The sequence below is a fragment of the Rattus rattus genome, chromosome 14 (assembly GCF_011064425.1).
Source record: "Rattus rattus isolate New Zealand chromosome 14, Rrattus_CSIRO_v1, whole genome shotgun sequence".
Lineage (NCBI taxonomy): Eukaryota > Metazoa > Chordata > Mammalia > Rodentia > Muridae > Rattus > Rattus rattus.
Genome location: NC_046167.1, coordinates 54,730,645 through 54,748,204, shown reverse-complemented (window position 1 = coordinate 54,748,204; position 17,560 = coordinate 54,730,645). Strand labels below are relative to the sequence as shown.

Below are 17,560 nucleotides of genomic sequence, written 5' to 3'. Positions count from 1 at the left end.
GAAATAATTATTTATAAAGCGTGTGACGGACAGGATCATGTAAGAAGAAATTAGGTGAGTTTTTAACTTTAAACATCAAATTCAGCGGTGGCAGTAGAAAGATAATATTCACTTGTACGTATGTCCATATCAGTCAAAATGTTTTAGCAGTTAGAATAAGCTTGCTTTGAGCAAATCTGCTAGATTACTGTCTTACCTTGTATATATGAGATGAAAGAAAAAGTTTCCTTTCCTGACAGTAGACTGGTTTCTAGACCAAGACATGTCTGTCCATCTGCCAAAACTCGATTTGATCTCAATATTAAGCATGCTTTGTGTTTTTTATGAATGGCAATTTAAGCTGAAAAACAGCCCTTGAAGAGAATAATTAACCCAGTTGTTCAGGTATAAAACTGCGGCTTCGGGTAGGTGGCCCACGATACTCTCACTTGCATGCAGTTATTTCTTTCCAGATCAGATATTTTTCCCACCAAGGGACCTCCCTCCCCTGTGACCGAATACCACTGGTGAATGAACAGTAGCACATTAAAAAGAATGTGCCTTGGATCTGCCTAAGTGGGTTTAACAAAGGGATCCTGGGCTGTGTGATCATTCCCAGGGCCTGCAGCATCCTCTAAGCAGTGACGTGAAGCTCGCAACACACACGGTCAACTTGATTCGTAACAGCAGGCTGTTGGTATAGTCACCTGAAGTGGCAGGCTTTAAAATGTTGAAATTAATATTTAATAGAGCTTATTTCTCCTCTGTTTTTCTCTGATTGCAGTTCTCCAGAACAAAAGGACAAATGGCTCTCTCTCCTTCAGAGGTATTTTTCAGTTCACATATTTTTTGATGTTATTATTAACCTGTGGTTAAACCCAGACCCCAGGAGTGCCCCTTCTTCTCTTGAATGGAAACTGACATTTGTCTGCTAAAAATAACCTACTGGTCAGATTGCACACCGGCTAGAACACAGTGTAAATATCATCCTCTCACTACAAGTACTTCCTTCTAGGAAGGAGAACACTGGGGCCCGATCAGATCCCCATTAGAGAGAAAGAAATCACCGGTTTCTTCTCTGATGTCTCCAAGCTATGGGCTAGTCATTTCTTCACAGAGCATTTCAAGTCCCCATAATTGCAAGGTGATATTCAGAGCACCTCAAAAGTTGGCTATTATCCCTACCATTGACTGTGCCAACATAGTTTACCGCGTACGGGCAAAGCTCTTCCCTCTTTTCTTTCCTCTCCTCTTCCTACCCCATGAATAATCAAGATTTACACCACACCAAGCAGCTAAATGGGAGTGAGTTCACTGTGCAGTATAGAGTGTAGTCACCAGCAATGTGACAGGGCTGTCAGAGGGGACAGGAAGAGTGTGACAACAAACCATCACACATGGGTAGCTTCACCTGGTCCCACCTCCAACATCATTTGACATGGATATCCCATTCTTTGGGAGGGTCCATGCCGTATGTCCTGGGGCATTTTTTTCTTTCCTATAATCTGATTTGCAGAGTCTTACATGTATCTTTTAAAAAACTGAGAAAAGAGGACATATATGTATATTGATAATGTTATCAAATAGGTTTTCAGTGAGCTATTAGGGAGCCCCATTTGACTCCATGTTGTTTTGGATTGTGTCGCATCTGACTAGATACATCGCTCTAGAAAAGGAAAAAGACTACCCGAAGAGCATCCCCCTCAAAATCTTCGCCAAGGACATTGGGAATTGCGCCTATGTAAGTGTTTCTAAGCCAAAAAAAACTAAACCCCAGGTCCCTGCATAAGACAGAAAACGTTGTAGATGAAAACGGAGGCAGGCAGGCTGACAGACGGACTGTATGTGTCCTACAGAAGGCAGGCATTTAGAGGTACCACGGTGGGGGTGTGCATCTATATGTATCTTTAAACGCATGAAAACCAGAGAGAATGGGACAAGGGAAATTCATATTAACTGCAGCGATGAACGTGTAGCCCTGGATAGAACATTGCTGGTCAGAAATCTCTTCTCGGGGCAGGGATATTGTCTGGGTCCTTTCAGGAACAGCGGCAGACGCTTGCAGTGAAGCCACAAGGAGGAATTTGCTGTTAGTGTTAGTCAGCTCTTCCCAACTTGTCAAGTCTTCGGTTGGGTGGTTTTGAAAAGGTTTTCATTCTTTGAGTTCTTATGAATGAAATCCCTGAGATCAAGAAATGGATCTGAAAGAGATGGCATTAGCTAGGAACTGCCATGTTTCTTTGGTGGACATTAAGCCTTTACCCTCAGTTATGGCTTGTTTACTGGCTGAACTTATAGCCCAAGAGTGGAGCTTGTTATCAACCATGAACGAGCTGGGAACGGGGCTTCTTGTGCTGCTGTGGCCTGTAGACTCCATGGCAGCTCTCGGTAACAGTCACTGTGAGCGCAAATGTAGTTCACGAGAGTTCTGTTTTTGTTTTATTAAGAAGTTAAATGTTCTGACCAACTCCTAAAAGCCAGATCTCACTGCTTGGAGGACATACACAAAATTTTAGGCTAAGAAACTGCCTATCTCTCCTTCAGCAAAATAGAGGGAACTAAGGCAAAACAGACAAAAGGCCACTGTGTTTTTCTGCTTGCTTTGATTTGATTGGTTACATTAAGGATTTTCATGGAAATTTCCAATTTTTATCATATTTAATGATGTATGGGAAATACAAAAAACAAACAAACAAGCAAAAAACTGATGCTCCACTCATCTTCGAAGAAAAGAGGTGCAATGTGGTCACGGGTAAAGTCAAGGTTCAGTGACACAAGTGTTCCAGATGGAGCTTCAGTGACAGTCTTTTAAGGGACCCAAGCACCTGGAGTAAACCCCCCAAATAGGAATGAACCCAGGGGAAGTAATTTTTTAATTTTTACTTATTTATTATTTATTTATTCACTTTATATCCCGCTCATTGCCCCCCTCCTGGTCACCCCATCCCCCAATCTTTTCTCCTCCCCCTTCTCTTCTGGGCAGGCCCCCTGACTCCCTGTGTATCCCCCTACCCTGGCACCTCAAGTCTCTGTGATGCTAGGTGCTTCCTTTCCCTCCGAAGCCAGACACTGAGGCCCAACTCGTGGAGCATCTCTCACGTATAGGCAACAGCTTTTGGGATAGCCCGTATTCCTCCTTAACTTGTATGCAGCTCGTTGGTGAGTTCTGCTAAACTCAGCACATTTTTTAGTTTCACCTGCTTCATTCTTTTTCCTAGGCAAGAAGCGCTGTGTGCTGAACCTCATTTGTTCTGTCCCCACCCCAGGGAAGTTTGCAGGGAGATACACTTCTGTCACTACATGTGCTGAGCATGTGTGTGCCCATGTGAAAGCGATTGCTCTGGACACTGGGTCTATAGGAATGTGGATACCACGCTGTACAGACGGACTAACGGCCGTGTGCCTTAAGTTGAGTGGGTGGACCTTCAAAATTGGTGGGGCAGCAGAGCCTTTCCTGAAAGCCTGTTTTAGGTCGAAGCCTGGCTTGTACCATTTTTATGCCACTCTGGAGTAGATGACAGAGGCTGGGCCTTCCCAGTTCTCCCTGTTGGGCTCTGAGACCTTTTTAGTCTAACCCTTGGGACTCAGTGTACAGGCTTTTCAATAACTAGTTCAGTTGACTCTGTCCTATCAGGTAATTAGCTCACTGGGAGAAAAAAAAAAAATCTATAGAGGACAGGCAAGTGACAGATACCAGCGGGTCTCTATTTTTTTTTCTTCCATGTCGTTTTGTGCGCTTTTATGAAATTATTTGTGCCCTGTAAGTAAGCCTTGTGTCTAGGGCAGAGCACTAACTGCTGGTTCTTCTGGTGATAATTATATGTACTCATATACATACACAGCCAAGTTACGGTTCAGTAGCCTGCATTGTATGTGAGTCTTTCGGGGCCCGGTGCACTCTCTGGAAACTTGGACTCCAGTCAGTTCCTTTCCTCGTCTTTGTAGACTGTCTTTCCGTATGGTTACTTTTCTCATAGACTCACCTGCGTTCAGCCTTCGAAGGACTGCGGTACCCACAATCCCAGTAGCTCCAGTGTTGGTGACTTAGGAAGCTCTTACTCGCAGCCAGCTCTTCATCTGGTCTGTTTAAGTGATTGCACAACACTCAAAGAAATGAGCTGTATCTCGAAGACAGCACTCAGCAGAGTGCAGGCCAGCTCCCCAACCCCCACTCTGAAGCCCACACCTCCACACACCCAATCCCCCATTCCCACACCCTCATCCCTACTCCCGGTCACCATTCCCAGTGGGCTATTGATATGCACTTGTAGGGACAGAACAAAGGAATAGCCTTGCTGATGTGTGTGTTGGTGATTGACCTGGAATGGGGTTCACATCCTCTCCTTTACTGAGCTCTCTGAAGCATTTTTGTTTTGCGGACCACATCCTTTAAGAGAAAGGAATGAGCTGTTCATGGCTCTAACATATCAGAATGACAGTGATTCCTCATGGGGGGGTCTGTGCTCCACTCCACAGACGGGAGCATCTTTGTGATTAGCTGAAAATGATGTGATCACCACCTTTAAGCTCTTCGTTTATGACTGTGTTTTTCTGTTTTTCTCCCTACAGTTCAAAACTATATCAGTCATGAACTCAGACACAGCAAGTGAAGTCATCAACATGTCCCTGCAAATGTTAGGGATAACTGTAAGTGACCTCTGCTCTGTTGTCTTCTTTTTGAAACATGTTCCTGCTGTGTGGCCCAGGTTGGCCTTGAACATGTGATTTCTTTGCCTCCCAACATCTAGATGCTCCTTAAACTTTGATATTTTGAGATCAAAATAATATCTGGTAATGTAGTTGTAGGTATAGTCCCTTGCATTACAACACAGCCAATAACAAAGTTACACTTGTCCCCACCCCCAAATGTAGGAAACAGGAAAGCTTTTGTGTTAGTGTGACATATGGCGCTGTTCTAACCCAAAAAACACAACGGTTAAAGTAGAATTTTAGAGTAATAATATATATTTTTATTATATATCCCACATACATACACAAAAGGTCTGGGGAAAGCTGCAGGAGAGAGTAGTAACTTCTGTCACTCCCTCCTTCTGTTCATCACCTCCTTGACCTCTGGCACTGTTTTTATTCTAAGACTCAATCTCAGGATGATTACCAGTTCTCAAGGGTTTGCTTTGTCATATACGTTTTCATTAATATTGACTGGCTTCAAGTCCTGAAGAAGACAGCCGGTTCCTCTTAAGGATTAGTAAATAAAAACACAGCTTTAAATTCTGTCGTGGATTTGAAGAGCTTGCCATGTCTGGCTGGCTCGCTCTTAACCTGACCCTTGGTTTTCGGGGTAAGTTGGTGATACGTTGTTAATGGAAAAGACTGGAATATTGAGATTGAAGTTAGGGGGAAGAGAACCGGGCAGCTTCTCTCTTTGCCTCCCTGCGGGCACCCCACAAAGAGTTCTTCTATTACCTGGGAGACTTCAGAAGGATGGGAACTAAGAAAAGCACTCGTGGGTTTATTTTTAAACACAATGGGATATGAGCCGTCAAGATGGCTCTACAGGTGCTCGCTACCAAGCCTGATGACCCGAGTTCCACCCCCAAGGCCCACTCGGTACAGAGAGAGAACTGACCCCCGAAAGTGTTCCTCTGACCTCCACATGTATTCTGCCATGCTGCTCGTGTGTGTGTGTGTGTCCTTGCACATGTGTTTGCACACACAGAGACAATAAATGTGATAAATATTTAAAACTAGGTTGTGACGTGACAGACGATACAACTGTGTGCCTTTAGATTTGCTCTTATCCAGTGCTGCTAAGCCCATTTATGACTCAAGGCCACCAAACTCTGGGGTAAAACAATCTGATGAGTGAAAGTTAGTAATATGATTAACATATTCGTGTACACTGAGTGAAGTAAGTTTTTCTGCCATTGATTTCTAACCTGCACAAACATAGGGAGGGAGATTAGCTACTTCATGATGCGTTTCCTAGGCTTCCTTAAAAAAATCTGATCCGCTCTGGTTCAAAAAAAAAGCTAGGAGTTGAGACTATGTGATGACACCCACGCTAAGAGATATCTGACAGTGCTGTTTAAAGTATGCTCTTATTAGATTGCTTTATTAGATTGTTCCTCTCTGTCTAAAGGACAAAGTAGGGACGAAGTGATCTTTGTGTTCATCCTCACATGGCCAGACGCCACTGTACAACATGTACAGTAGCCAGGACCTTGACTTTCAATTGCGAGTTCAAGGCAGGACAATGAAATGCCTCTAACAGACTTGAATACCTCCATTCTGGCTGTGTATAAGAGTTTGCCTTGTCCCTCCTGGAGGATTCAGCAAAGTCCACATAATATTTCTTTCAAGTGGGGTTTATATAGTTTTGTTAGATTATAATTCTACTGATGAATAATTTTATTGTTTTCCATGGCTGGGCCTATTCCGTAGGAGAATTCTGAACCCTTGTGTTCCCAGGACTGGATGGAGTTGTTCAAACCGAAGTCAGTACCACTAGCTGTATCCATTTCCAGAAAGCCCCCTGAGCTAGCTAATAGCTGGCCTCTGGGACTTGACACCATAGTCTCACAGGCAGGGTGCACAGTGTTGTCTGAGAAGACCAGAGAATCTCAGAGGTTAGGATCAGCCGTTTAGAACCAGGAAGTATATTCTTCCTTTGTCCGAGGGCTCTCTTAGACTTTTACACTCTGAGGGCCGCTGATAAGAAGGGTCTGATCCCATTGCAGTTTGCAGATCTGTCAGCTCAGGGGCTGTGGGAATGAGAGGACCAACAGTGACGGATCCTGGTTTTGAATAGGATACGGTTGTAGGAATAAGTACTACTATCCCCCAAATCATGTGTACCCCACAAATCTAAATGGCATAAAATGCCCCAAACTCTCTCCTCACTCAAGTACCTAACTAACATGAACTTTTTGCTTTGATTTTTAATCCTTTTATCTCAAGGGCTCCGAGAGAGATTACCAACTATGGGTAAATTCTGGAAAAGAAGCGGCACCATACCCACTCATCGGTGAGTGTCTGTCAAAGTCTGAGGTAACACCCTGTGGCTTTGACTCTACAGTCCAAACCCTAAATGTTACTGTATCAAGTGCTCGCTATGATTACAGTTGGGAAACACACATTCTCCTCTTGGCTCTTTTACTTTACGAGCAGATCCTGCCAAGCCTCTTATCGGAGGCTGTCTTCTTCACAGGAGAGCAAGTGTGCATTGTAATTCCTCTTGCTACATTCACACGTCTGGGTTTCATTGTCTGGAGTTGTCTGTTGTCCTTCCCAGCCACTGCCCCCCAATGCCAAGGCTGCCTCTATACACAGGGTACTGTGTGTGGTACAGTGGTGCACGTCGCCCACCCCTGAGTAGGTAACATCTGCTGTCTCCCAGAATTCCCTTAGCTTCACAAAGGAAGTGACATGAACCCATCTGACCCCTAAGAGTCCTCACTGACTAGACTACCAACGAGTATATCTCCCTTTACTATTTCTCTAGGCCAAATCTCCGTCTGTTTGTCAGGATTTTTTTTCTTTTCTTTTCTGCCTGTGGACAGTGTCCAGGCTGGCCCAAAATTAAAATACCCAGTGTTCTGAGAAGTGATTGAGAAGTAAATTTTAACCTACCTTATTTCAACTATTTGTTTGAAAGTATTTACTAGTTAGTAATTCCGCTCTTTAAGTAATAGAAATAGGGCAATGGAAGTAAATTCTGGTATCTGTTTCAGCTTCAAATGACACACACAACAGTCTGTTAGGGATTTTAAAGCATGGCCTGCCTGTTGGAGACTGTGAAGCATATGCCCATGCACCATTTCATGCAGTCCTCTACCAGTGAGGAGTACTTCAAGTGAGCTTAGTAATTGGAACCAAACTTTTCTTTTTTTTCCCCTCCATCTTTATTAACTTGGGTATTTCTTATTTACATTTTGATTGTTATTCCCTTTCCTGGCTTCTGGGCCAACATCCCCCTAACCCCTCCCCCACCTCTTCTCTATGGGTATTCCCCTCTCCATCCTCCCCCAATTACCGCCCTCCCCCCAACAATCACGTTCACTGGTGGTTCAGTCTTGGCAGGACCAAGGGCTTCCCCTTCCACTGGTGCCCTTACTAGGCTATTCATTGCTACCTATGAGGTCAGTCCATGTATAGGCTTTGGTTGGCATTGTTGTTCATATGGGGTCTCGAGCCCCTTCAAGCTCTTCGAGTTCTTTCTCTGATTCCTTCAATGGGGGTCCCGTTCTCAGTTCAGTAGTTTGCTGCTGGCATTCGCCCCTGTATTTGCCGTATTCTGGCTGTGTCTCTCAGGAGAGATCTACATCCAGAACCAAACTTTTCTAGAAAATGTTCGTGTATTCTGCTATAAATGTCATTCACGCAAAAGTGAGTCAGCAACAAGAAGACCCCATTTACAAGTGACCAAGAATTCTATCAGATTGGAACCAAGACAGCAACTCTTAGGCACAGGGCCGCTTTCCACCTCACTTGAAGACCACAACTCTGAACGGTGGCATTGAAAACCTCTGATTTACAAAGCAGTATGGAGTAGCCGGCCATCGATTTTGGAGGTCACTTTTGAATTGTGCTGTTGTGGGGGCCCGCTTGCCGTAATCTTCAGAGGTTTCTGTAATGTGCAAATGTCGAGAACACATTTGCCTTGTGTGCCCGTGTCAAGTGCAAAGGAAGGGTTTGCTGAGTTCGGTATACCATTCGATGGGTATAAGAAACATAAGACTGTCTTTACTTAAAGAATCTGCATGACTGCAGCATGGCAAGATAGGGGGACTCTGCCACACCGCGGCTTACCTGGAGTTAAGGTCAGATGTCCAGGCTTTAGTTTGTCAACCCGTTGTTGCATCTGTACCTGTATTCTGAACCCACCATAGTTTGCTTTGGACACCAGTCTCGGAGATAAACAAATCAGACAAACCAGTCCCAGGGCTGCTGAAAACTAATTCTGCAGCCAACAATGAGGAAATGTATTTCACACAGACGTGCTAGACAACGGCGTGAGACAAGGACTCTGTAGCCTGGGTCCTATCTCACTTTCAATATGGCTGTCACCCAGGCCGGCCTCAAACTCACAGCGATACCCCTGTCTCAGCTTCCCAAGTGTTGAGATTTCGGGCATGAGCCACCACGCCTGTGTACGAAGTTTACGTTCAGGAATACAAACTTTTGTTGAAGGCTCCATGGGGCTCGAGGGCTCACCAATCCGTTGCTAGGTTGTAATAATCTTTACCAAACAGGCTTCTCTGTCCTTAGCTTTAGACACTCTTAAATATTCTTGATGCAAGCCTAGAAAAGGTCAGCTACGCAGCCCACAAACCAACGTCTGCAGTCGTTCTAAGGATTCTTTTGAGGATTTTTTTTTCCTTCTCTTTTCCTCATCCGCTGTGAGACCACCTCTCTGATTTGGTAGAACCACCTGCTGCCATGTGCAGGGGCCCCATGTGGATCTCTCAGGGAACAAAAGGATTCTTTATCCCAGATGGCCCAGGTGTAAATCACAGGGCAGGCACTCACTCAGCCCGAGGTCTGCATTTGGGTTTTCTTCTTGTTGCAGGACACGAGTATCCTTATGGAATCAAAATGAGCCATCTCCGAGACACTGCCCTTCTGACGCAGGGATCAAAAGACTCCGCCAGTCCATCCCAGCTCCAGGAGCCTTTCCTCATGGAGCAGCTGCCCCGAGAGATGCAATGCCAGTTCATCCTGAAACCTACCCGCCTGGCGACAGCCCAGCAGCTGAGCGGTGAGTTGCTTCCCCTCCTTCATAGAGCCCTCCTCTCTTTCGCCAAAAGCTCGAATTCCCTGAACACAAGCTTAATACGAAGGCAAAAGACCCAACTCCCACCCAGATGAACTTGCAAATGTGGGATTTCAAGAGAAGAAAACAGAATTTTGGAAGATGGTTCTGTAAACCAGCCGCAGGCATTACTGACTTACCCTCAGAACAAGGGGCCATAATCTGTCCCTTCTCCCCTCGCCGGCCTTCCCCCTTTAACCTTGTGCCCACTGCAGAGTCAGAGGCTCGGGCGATGCTGCAGGTGCTTCAATGCCCTCTTTGTACTGTAGTACACTCCACTGTGTGTTCCCCTAAACCATCACGTTATAAAAGGGAGCCTGTCCGTGGTGGGTGTCAGAAGACTGTGATGCCCTGACCGGGACGGATCCTGGTCCCGATAACTGTGTGAAGGGCAGTGTGATTTCTACCGAGGTCTCCCCTTAGCCTACTGATCTAACATGAATTCCCCGTGAGCATAGCTGCCTCACAATAAAGGCTGTATTATGGCAGCTGTACTGTCCAACAGAAGAGCATTATAATTTGGCCTGACCCAAGCCTGCACTAAAGAGCGCAGTCTGAAGCAAGACTGTATAAAGAAACAAGAGAAAATTGATAGCAAGAAGTGTAAGGGCGATAGGAAGTTGATACTGTACGTCTATGTCTGCCTCAGTCAGCAGCTGATCCAGCGAATAGCAACATTGCCTTCTGCAGACAGACAAACTCTGCGAGTAAGATTTAAAGGGAGGGCATGGGCCTTGAGAGATCAGAGGCCACCCTCCCTCCCTCCATGGGACAGATTATTGGCATCAGTGGGTGCCAGATGAAACTCTCCATCTGTGCTGCTGTTACCATGGTGTTCGTGAGAGTGAGCCTTCTCATTTTCTCCATTTCTAACCCAGTTGCTGAAACGACCCTGCTTTGAGAAAAGTGTGTGTTCGTTTACTTCCAACTTAGAGGGACACAATAGTGAATAGAAATTATATAAAAAAGGTTTTCCCCGCTTTAAGTGTTTAAGAAGCTCAGTATTCATTCTATTAAGTTCTGATGTTTATTGGGCTAAAGGGTGTAGCTGTTTTGTTGTTGCAACAGCCTTTGCTTCTTAAGTTTGTCCCCTCTGTAATTCCTTCCTCTCACCACCCCCAATTCTACTCTGTACCCCTTTCCCTCACCTACAAAGTCTACCACCTTCTCGACATATCCCCCACTTGTGTTTGCCTGCTTCTGAATCCATACATGACCCGAACCCCACGGTTATCACAGTCTCTCTTGCAGATGACTTGAGCTCTCTCCTTCCCACCCACTTCACTACATCTCTAGATGACCCCTGAGCACATTGAAGAAACAGAAGTGCAGAAGGGCAGCTTGGCATCCTCACTAGTGACCAACCTCAAATTGTCACTCCTGCTGGCTGGGCAATCTGAATCACCTGCTTTACCACACACAAGTCAACCCTGCCGTTGCCTGATGGCCTGGCCCCAGATGTGACACACCTCACTGCAGCCAGAGCAGATCAGACAGCAGCTGTGCAAATGTACTTAAATTGGTGCCAGCCCCCATTTTCTCCTATAACAGTAAACTGAGTTTGGGGTTCCAAGGCTGCTTGGGCACATCTTTGGGTCATTTTGAGGTGCTGCTTTAGAGAGATCCTGGATTTTTATCCCCTTAAATGAGAAGGCTAGTTGCTGGTCTCTCTATTCCCTCACCCGGAGCAGTGCCTGGAGAATTTAAGTATTCAGTAAATACTTCCCAGATGAATGGACAGGTTAAACAGCCTTTCAGTAGATGAATGAAAAATTCCCATAAGAATTTAACGGAGCCAAGGAGAAAATGATATTCTGACTCTTTAAAACCTACGGTTTTCAAATGTGTTTTCCTTTCACCACAGTAATTACTTGGGGTTTCGTCCGCTCTGTCCATTGACTTGCATCCTCTTGCTTTCTATTGGAAATGACGCTGCTTACATCTTCCATGTTCAGGGTAAATGGGGGAGGAAGAGAAAGAAAGGAAGTTAAAGCCTCTGCTCTCATCGCATGAGTCACCTTCTCTGTAGCCACCAAGGGCAAGCGCAGCCAGGGCCTAGGTGCTTAGCCTTGTGGTTTTCCAGTGTCTGGTACATGTTTTCATGGAGTGCTGTTTTGGAAATCACTGGGTTTTTCTGTAAGGGGCCCGGTAGTATTGTGTTGACCATACAAAGCATTGCCAATGAAATTCTGAAGATTGTTATCGGTGGGTAATTCATTTGATATAGCATGATAAGAAAATTGCTGAGATGGTACCCAAGAGAAGCAGTCTCCACAGATCTCTTACTGGCGGAGTTTGTAAATCAAGTACAGTGTCTGCGGATGAGAAGAGCTGGGTTTTGGGGAAAAGACACAGCCTTTTGCTTATTTTAGGACTTGAACGTCTCGGTCTAATCATAGGAGTTAAATGCAGGTGCTATTTATTCTCTCTGATGAAACTTTTATATTCTACCTTAAAACACTTCGCTGCACACAGCTAAGTGTAGCTGAATACCGATGCCATTATAAGAAATGCACATTATAAGAATTGTGCACACTTCTCTTTTGAGTGGCATTTGGAGAATCTTATTAGATTCTTTTGCTGATCGCCTCTTCGCATTTCACTGCAAATCCATCCCCTCAGCCTCACAGTTAGATGGGCTTTGGAATGTGGAAATTTCCCTTGCTCTACACCAAAAGTTAGTGAAAAAGAAAGAATCCTATTGGAATTAGCGTACAGTTAGAGATTCTAATTGTTCCAAATTGTTTTCAGAATGGCTTTACTGTAATAGTTTTATATCTTATATCCTAACAAGTGTAGAGTGGAGCCAGGTGTGCTGGTACACATCTGTAATCTCAGCATTCTGGATTCTGAGGCAGGAGAATCACAAGTTAAGAATGTTACAGTAGAGCTGGATAGTGGGGGACACATGCCTCTAAAGTCCGCACTCAGGAGGAAGAGGCAGGTGGATCTCTGAGTTTGAGGCTAGCCTGGTCTCCACAGAAACCCTTTCTTGAGAAAAACAAAGAATGTTACAGTAAAGCACCTAGGTGTCTGTTGTACAAATGAAATTATTGGGCTCAGATGATGTTCCTGTTATCCAGCAATTTTTACCTAGAGATTAGTATTTTGTTGAATCCCTAACTCAACTGATAGATGAGCTTCCTCGGACTACAGGCGGTATTGTGAAGCATAGAACAGTGGAAAGCTTACCTAAGCCCGCTGCCCTACTGTGTGTGCCTGTTAACATGAATTCTCCTCGTGAAACACCCGGGACAAGTACTGTCAGTGCTCCGCCTGCCTCTGCTGCTGTGGTGTTTCCATGTGATGCCCACATGCCACGATGAAGATGGTATTCCCTCCCCTTCCTTCTCACCTTCTGTGCAAGCCATCACACTAGTGTAAATCAGAAGTTAAAAGGGAGCTCTAGAGGGGAAGGCAGGATTGCTACAGCCTTAGGCAAGCCTGGACTTCAGAGCCAGACACCAGGTCAAGCGAATAAAAGAGTCCTCTATCTCCACTCTTTCTCACCACTCTCTAGCACATCTGTATCGGCCTAACAGCCTGACCTGGAAGGGTTCAGCATATATTGTAAGTGTATAGAATTTGCCTGTATTGCCAAGTGCACGTGATGTATCTCTTAGATTCACAGAACTCAAATTTGTGAGTTGCTTAGTCCCAGGAAGCAGCTATTTTTACCATGGTCAGTCATGTAGAGAATAACATCTGATTTCTAAGGTTAGCAAGGAGATAACAAAAGGAAGATAATTCCTTTCTGTTAATATTTTATGCTGCCTGGTTAAAATAACCCATAATTAGTCACAAAAACTCCTTATCTACATTTCTGAGAGAAGCGTCCTCTAGTTAACTTAAGAAAAAGACCTCCTTCTCAGGAAACTGAGGTAAAAGTGTTAAGAGCACAGGCTGCTCTTCCAGAGGACTCAAGTTCAATTCCCAGCACCCACATGACCGCTCACAACTGAATCTAGCTCCAGTTCCAGGAGATCTGACACCCTCAACACAGACAGACAGACAGACATTCATACAGGAAAAAACACCAAAACACATAAATCTTTTTTGTAAGAATTGAGGTCTAGCCTCAACCATATTCATGAAATTATGTTGTCCCTGCCACCCAAAAGGACTGGGAGGTTGGTTAAAACTGGCTTTAAACACCTAAATTAAGAAAAGTCATGAATTTTAGGCTTTTTCGTATTGAGTTTATATTATGAAAGAACCTTTAAATTTTAGTCTTAAGGCAATAAAAAATGAAACACAAAACAGTTGAAAATATTTAAAGATGAAATAAGTGTTCCTCTAGATCTAGAGAAGAAATTCCTGAAATTGACCCCTGGGGTGATTAGTCTCCAATGAGCCCCATCTACTGTATTGGAAGGTTCCATGTATAAAAATTAAATTTATTCACACTCAATACCTAAATGTCACTCCCAGCAAGCCTGTGTCCCTTCAAGCAGCTCGTGACGCTCCTGTGCCTCTTACCTGTATCCTGCATGACACCTAAAAGATCCCATGTCCCTAGACTGTGAGAATGTGCATCCCGGGGCTTTCGCTCGTGTAAGAAAGCAGACGGTAAATGAAGATGGGGTGGCTTAGCCGCGTCTGGAGTGGAGACCGTGGCGGGCAGTGTCAGTGGGCAGTGCGGTCTGAACCACATCTGTAGACCCAGGGCTAGACTGAAGGGGAACTGAGCTTCCTAGAAGATGGCAGGACCGGGACATCCCTTCGTACCCTGTCAATCTACTGTTCCCCACACGAACGTGGTGCTCTAGGGACAAATACTTAGTTGTATGGCCAGAAGAGAATTTCAAGCTACAGCTTTTTGGCTAACAACTGTTATCCTTTAACCAGGAAGTTGTGTGAATTAATGTTTTTGGTATTAAGTTTCGTCATGTAAACATGAAAAGAATCCAGGAAGGCTAAACTTACCCTTAAGTTTACTGTGTGTTTACCCTGTGGCTTTGGTTATTAGTAATTAGTTATTAGTAATTATTAGTTAGTAGTAGTGTTGGCAGTTGCATCTTTTGGCATCTGCTTTTCCATTTAAAAAGAAAGAATCAGGGCTGGGGAGATGGCTCAGAGGTTAAGAGCACTGACTGCTCTTCCAGAGGTCCTGAGTCCAATTCCCAGCAACCACATGGTGGCTCACAACCATCTGTAATGGGATCTGATGCCCTCTCCTGGTGTGTCTGAAGACAGCTACAGTGTAGTTATACACATAAATAAATAGTCCTTTAAAAAATTGAAAAATAAAAAAGTATGCACTTAAAGTACTGCGAAAAAATAAGTATCAATCAGTTTTCCCTCAACCCCGGGGAACCTGACGTCTCACGCTAATTTTATGCATAACAAACAGGATGACTGTCACTAAAAATATTTGGGTACATGACTCAATTTTGACTTTATCCTCCTAGGATAGCTGGGTATGGAACTTGGTGATAGAACATTCTTACATGTGTGAAAGCTAAAACCAAATATAACAGTTTTGTTAAAAAAAAAAAAAGAACGTTAAAATGGACAAAGCAGACAGAAAAATTGGCATTTATTCTCTACAGCTATATGCATGGCTCGGTGGGCAAATTCCTCCCTGGTTTTAAGGAAGGACTGGCTCCCTTTTGCTCCACTCTGTTCGGAACGGAAGTTGGATCACAGCAGGAGGAAGTGCTGTATTTGAGCAGAACGGTGATCATCTTTCATGGCTGCTGCACACTGACCGACAGCTGCCGAGCCCAGGGAGAGCGGGTACAAATAGGTGCCCTCTGCCAGGAGAGCCTGGTATCGTGATGGCTTTAATAGGGAGCCCACACCCATGCCCCTGGGTCAAAACTGTTTCAAAGTTAGCCTAGTAATCCTGTCAATGAGGCCTCTTGACAGATAGCACCTCTTTCTATCTAAAGTGAAGGAAATGGGAAATTGTGGATGGGCGCAGGGACCAGAAGTTTAAGTAGGCTCCTGACTCCACCATTAAGAGGACTTCATGCCTCTGTGTTTCCTGCTCCCAGGAGCATCAGGAAGATAAATATGGGCTGTGGTTCATGGTCAGGATAGTAAGGCATTACTCATTCATTCATCATCCCACAGTTTGGCTTAAGTAGACTATTCTGAGGAGAGAACATGTTGAGTTACTTTATAACCAAGCGATCTATACAAGGGATTCTTTGAAATTGGCATGGGGTACTGCCGACCATGTCCTCCTTGGATTATCTTATCTCCTGTCCAGCATTGGTCGTAGAACATGATGATAGCTGAGTTGAGATGCTGGATGGTGGTGTTTAACGCCCAGTCCCCCGTGTTCTCCCTAAAGATGGGCAATTGTTAAAGTGTTCCAAAGCTCAGCTCTGCTGAACCTTTATCAAGTGGTTTTGAATCTGCATCACAAGTGCTTGCTTTAAGGTATTAGCCAGAGATGTGAGCATATTTTGCCAGTGACACTGTGGCTTCCACACCCTGCTTTTCTCCTGTCTGGTATCCCCCTTTACCTTTCACCAGCTGTGGCTGCCTGTGTCTTAGTTCCCAGGTCTTCCAGCCTATCCGTACAGGTCTCTTTCCAGATATTGCTACACCACCACCCTGGGCCCGGGTGGGTTTCACTAGTCTGCACCACGCTGCCTTAAACACACCTTTTGGAATTGCATATTGAAAAAAGATACATTGAGGAGTTCAGTTACTGAGAAGGGGAACAAAAAGTAAGACATCAGCTTCCTGTCTCTGTTCTCGGTTGGATGAGACATCAGAACCCAAAGCATTCTTTGTTTCTAGAAGAACAAAAGGAGCCCCTCTTCCTTCTCCCTCATTTCTCCTCTGTCATATTCTCCCCTCCCCCAGTCTCTCCCCCTCTTTTTCACGCACTTTTTCTCTCCCCCAGAGCTGAGGACCTAACCCAGGGCCTTGTGCTTGCTAGGCAAGCGCTCTACCACTGAGCTAAATCCCCAACCCCCTTTCACACACTTTTTAATGGTTACTTAATTCACTCTTCCAGTTTTCTTTTACATGCCTGTTCGTCTTCTACATTCACAGTGTGTATTGACGTGAAGTACTGTCTGCTTCAGGTTGTTACAGTTCAATGAGAAAAGAGTGCTTGTTTTGGTGTTCAGTGTTAGTGCAGGAACCCGGGGCCTTGTGTGAGGCAGACAGGTGCCCTCTGCTTAAGCACCACCCCCAGCCTAGGAAATGTAACCTCTTCCCTGTGTTTTAAATCTGAGTGCCAAGACTCAAGCCAGCAAGCAGTGCTCTGACTTACCCCAGAAAGGGGTAGCAGAAACCAAACACCAGATTCTGCCTTAACTTGCCAAATATTTATAGTAGACTTTCATAGCTAGCATTGTCGGCAACAAGGGAGCTCCATCCGCACGTCTCTGAGAGGTTGTAGTAAATAAACCACAAACCGGAAACTCTGGAAATAAGACTGAACGACTCACCCGTCTCCCTCCTGCTCTCGCTTCTCAGATTCCGGCCATAAGGTATATAAGCGGAGGCGTTCCATCATCAACTGGGCTTTCTGGCGGGGTTCCAGCACACACCTGGACAACCTGCCCGTGTCGCCAACATCCCCTATGCCAGGGCAGCTCTTTGGAGTTTCTTTACCAGATATTTGTGAGAACGACAATCTGCCGAAGCCCATCTTGGTGAGTGTCATTTGGGTCTGTAAAACCAATGGGAAAGGCCGTCGGTGAAGGGAACGTGCTTCAGGGTAAATCTGTCCCCAAAGCGTAAAGAGTATAAACGGCCTCTGGCTTTAGCTACGGACCTCTGTCCTTACTTCAAAACCTAAAAGTCAGATTTCATCGTTGCAGAATCTTCCGGGAAATG

General features: G+C 44.9%; 1 protein-coding gene across 1 annotated transcript in view; it reads left to right on the top strand.

The window, feature by feature from the left end:
- Arhgap20 (Rho GTPase activating protein 20) overlaps nt 1–17,560 on the top strand; it is an 81,527-nt gene that overhangs the window by 50,749 nt on the left and 13,218 nt on the right. Inside the window, exons 5-10 of the mRNA XM_032885224.1 lie at nt 764–805; nt 1,636–1,720; nt 4,549–4,626; nt 6,901–6,967; nt 9,512–9,700; nt 17,198–17,376. Coding sequence (XP_032741115.1) covers nt 764–805; nt 1,636–1,720; nt 4,549–4,626; nt 6,901–6,967; nt 9,512–9,700; nt 17,198–17,376 — 640 coding nt within the window. The remainder of the gene's footprint in view (nt 1–763; nt 806–1,635; nt 1,721–4,548; nt 4,627–6,900; nt 6,968–9,511; nt 9,701–17,197; nt 17,377–17,560) is intronic.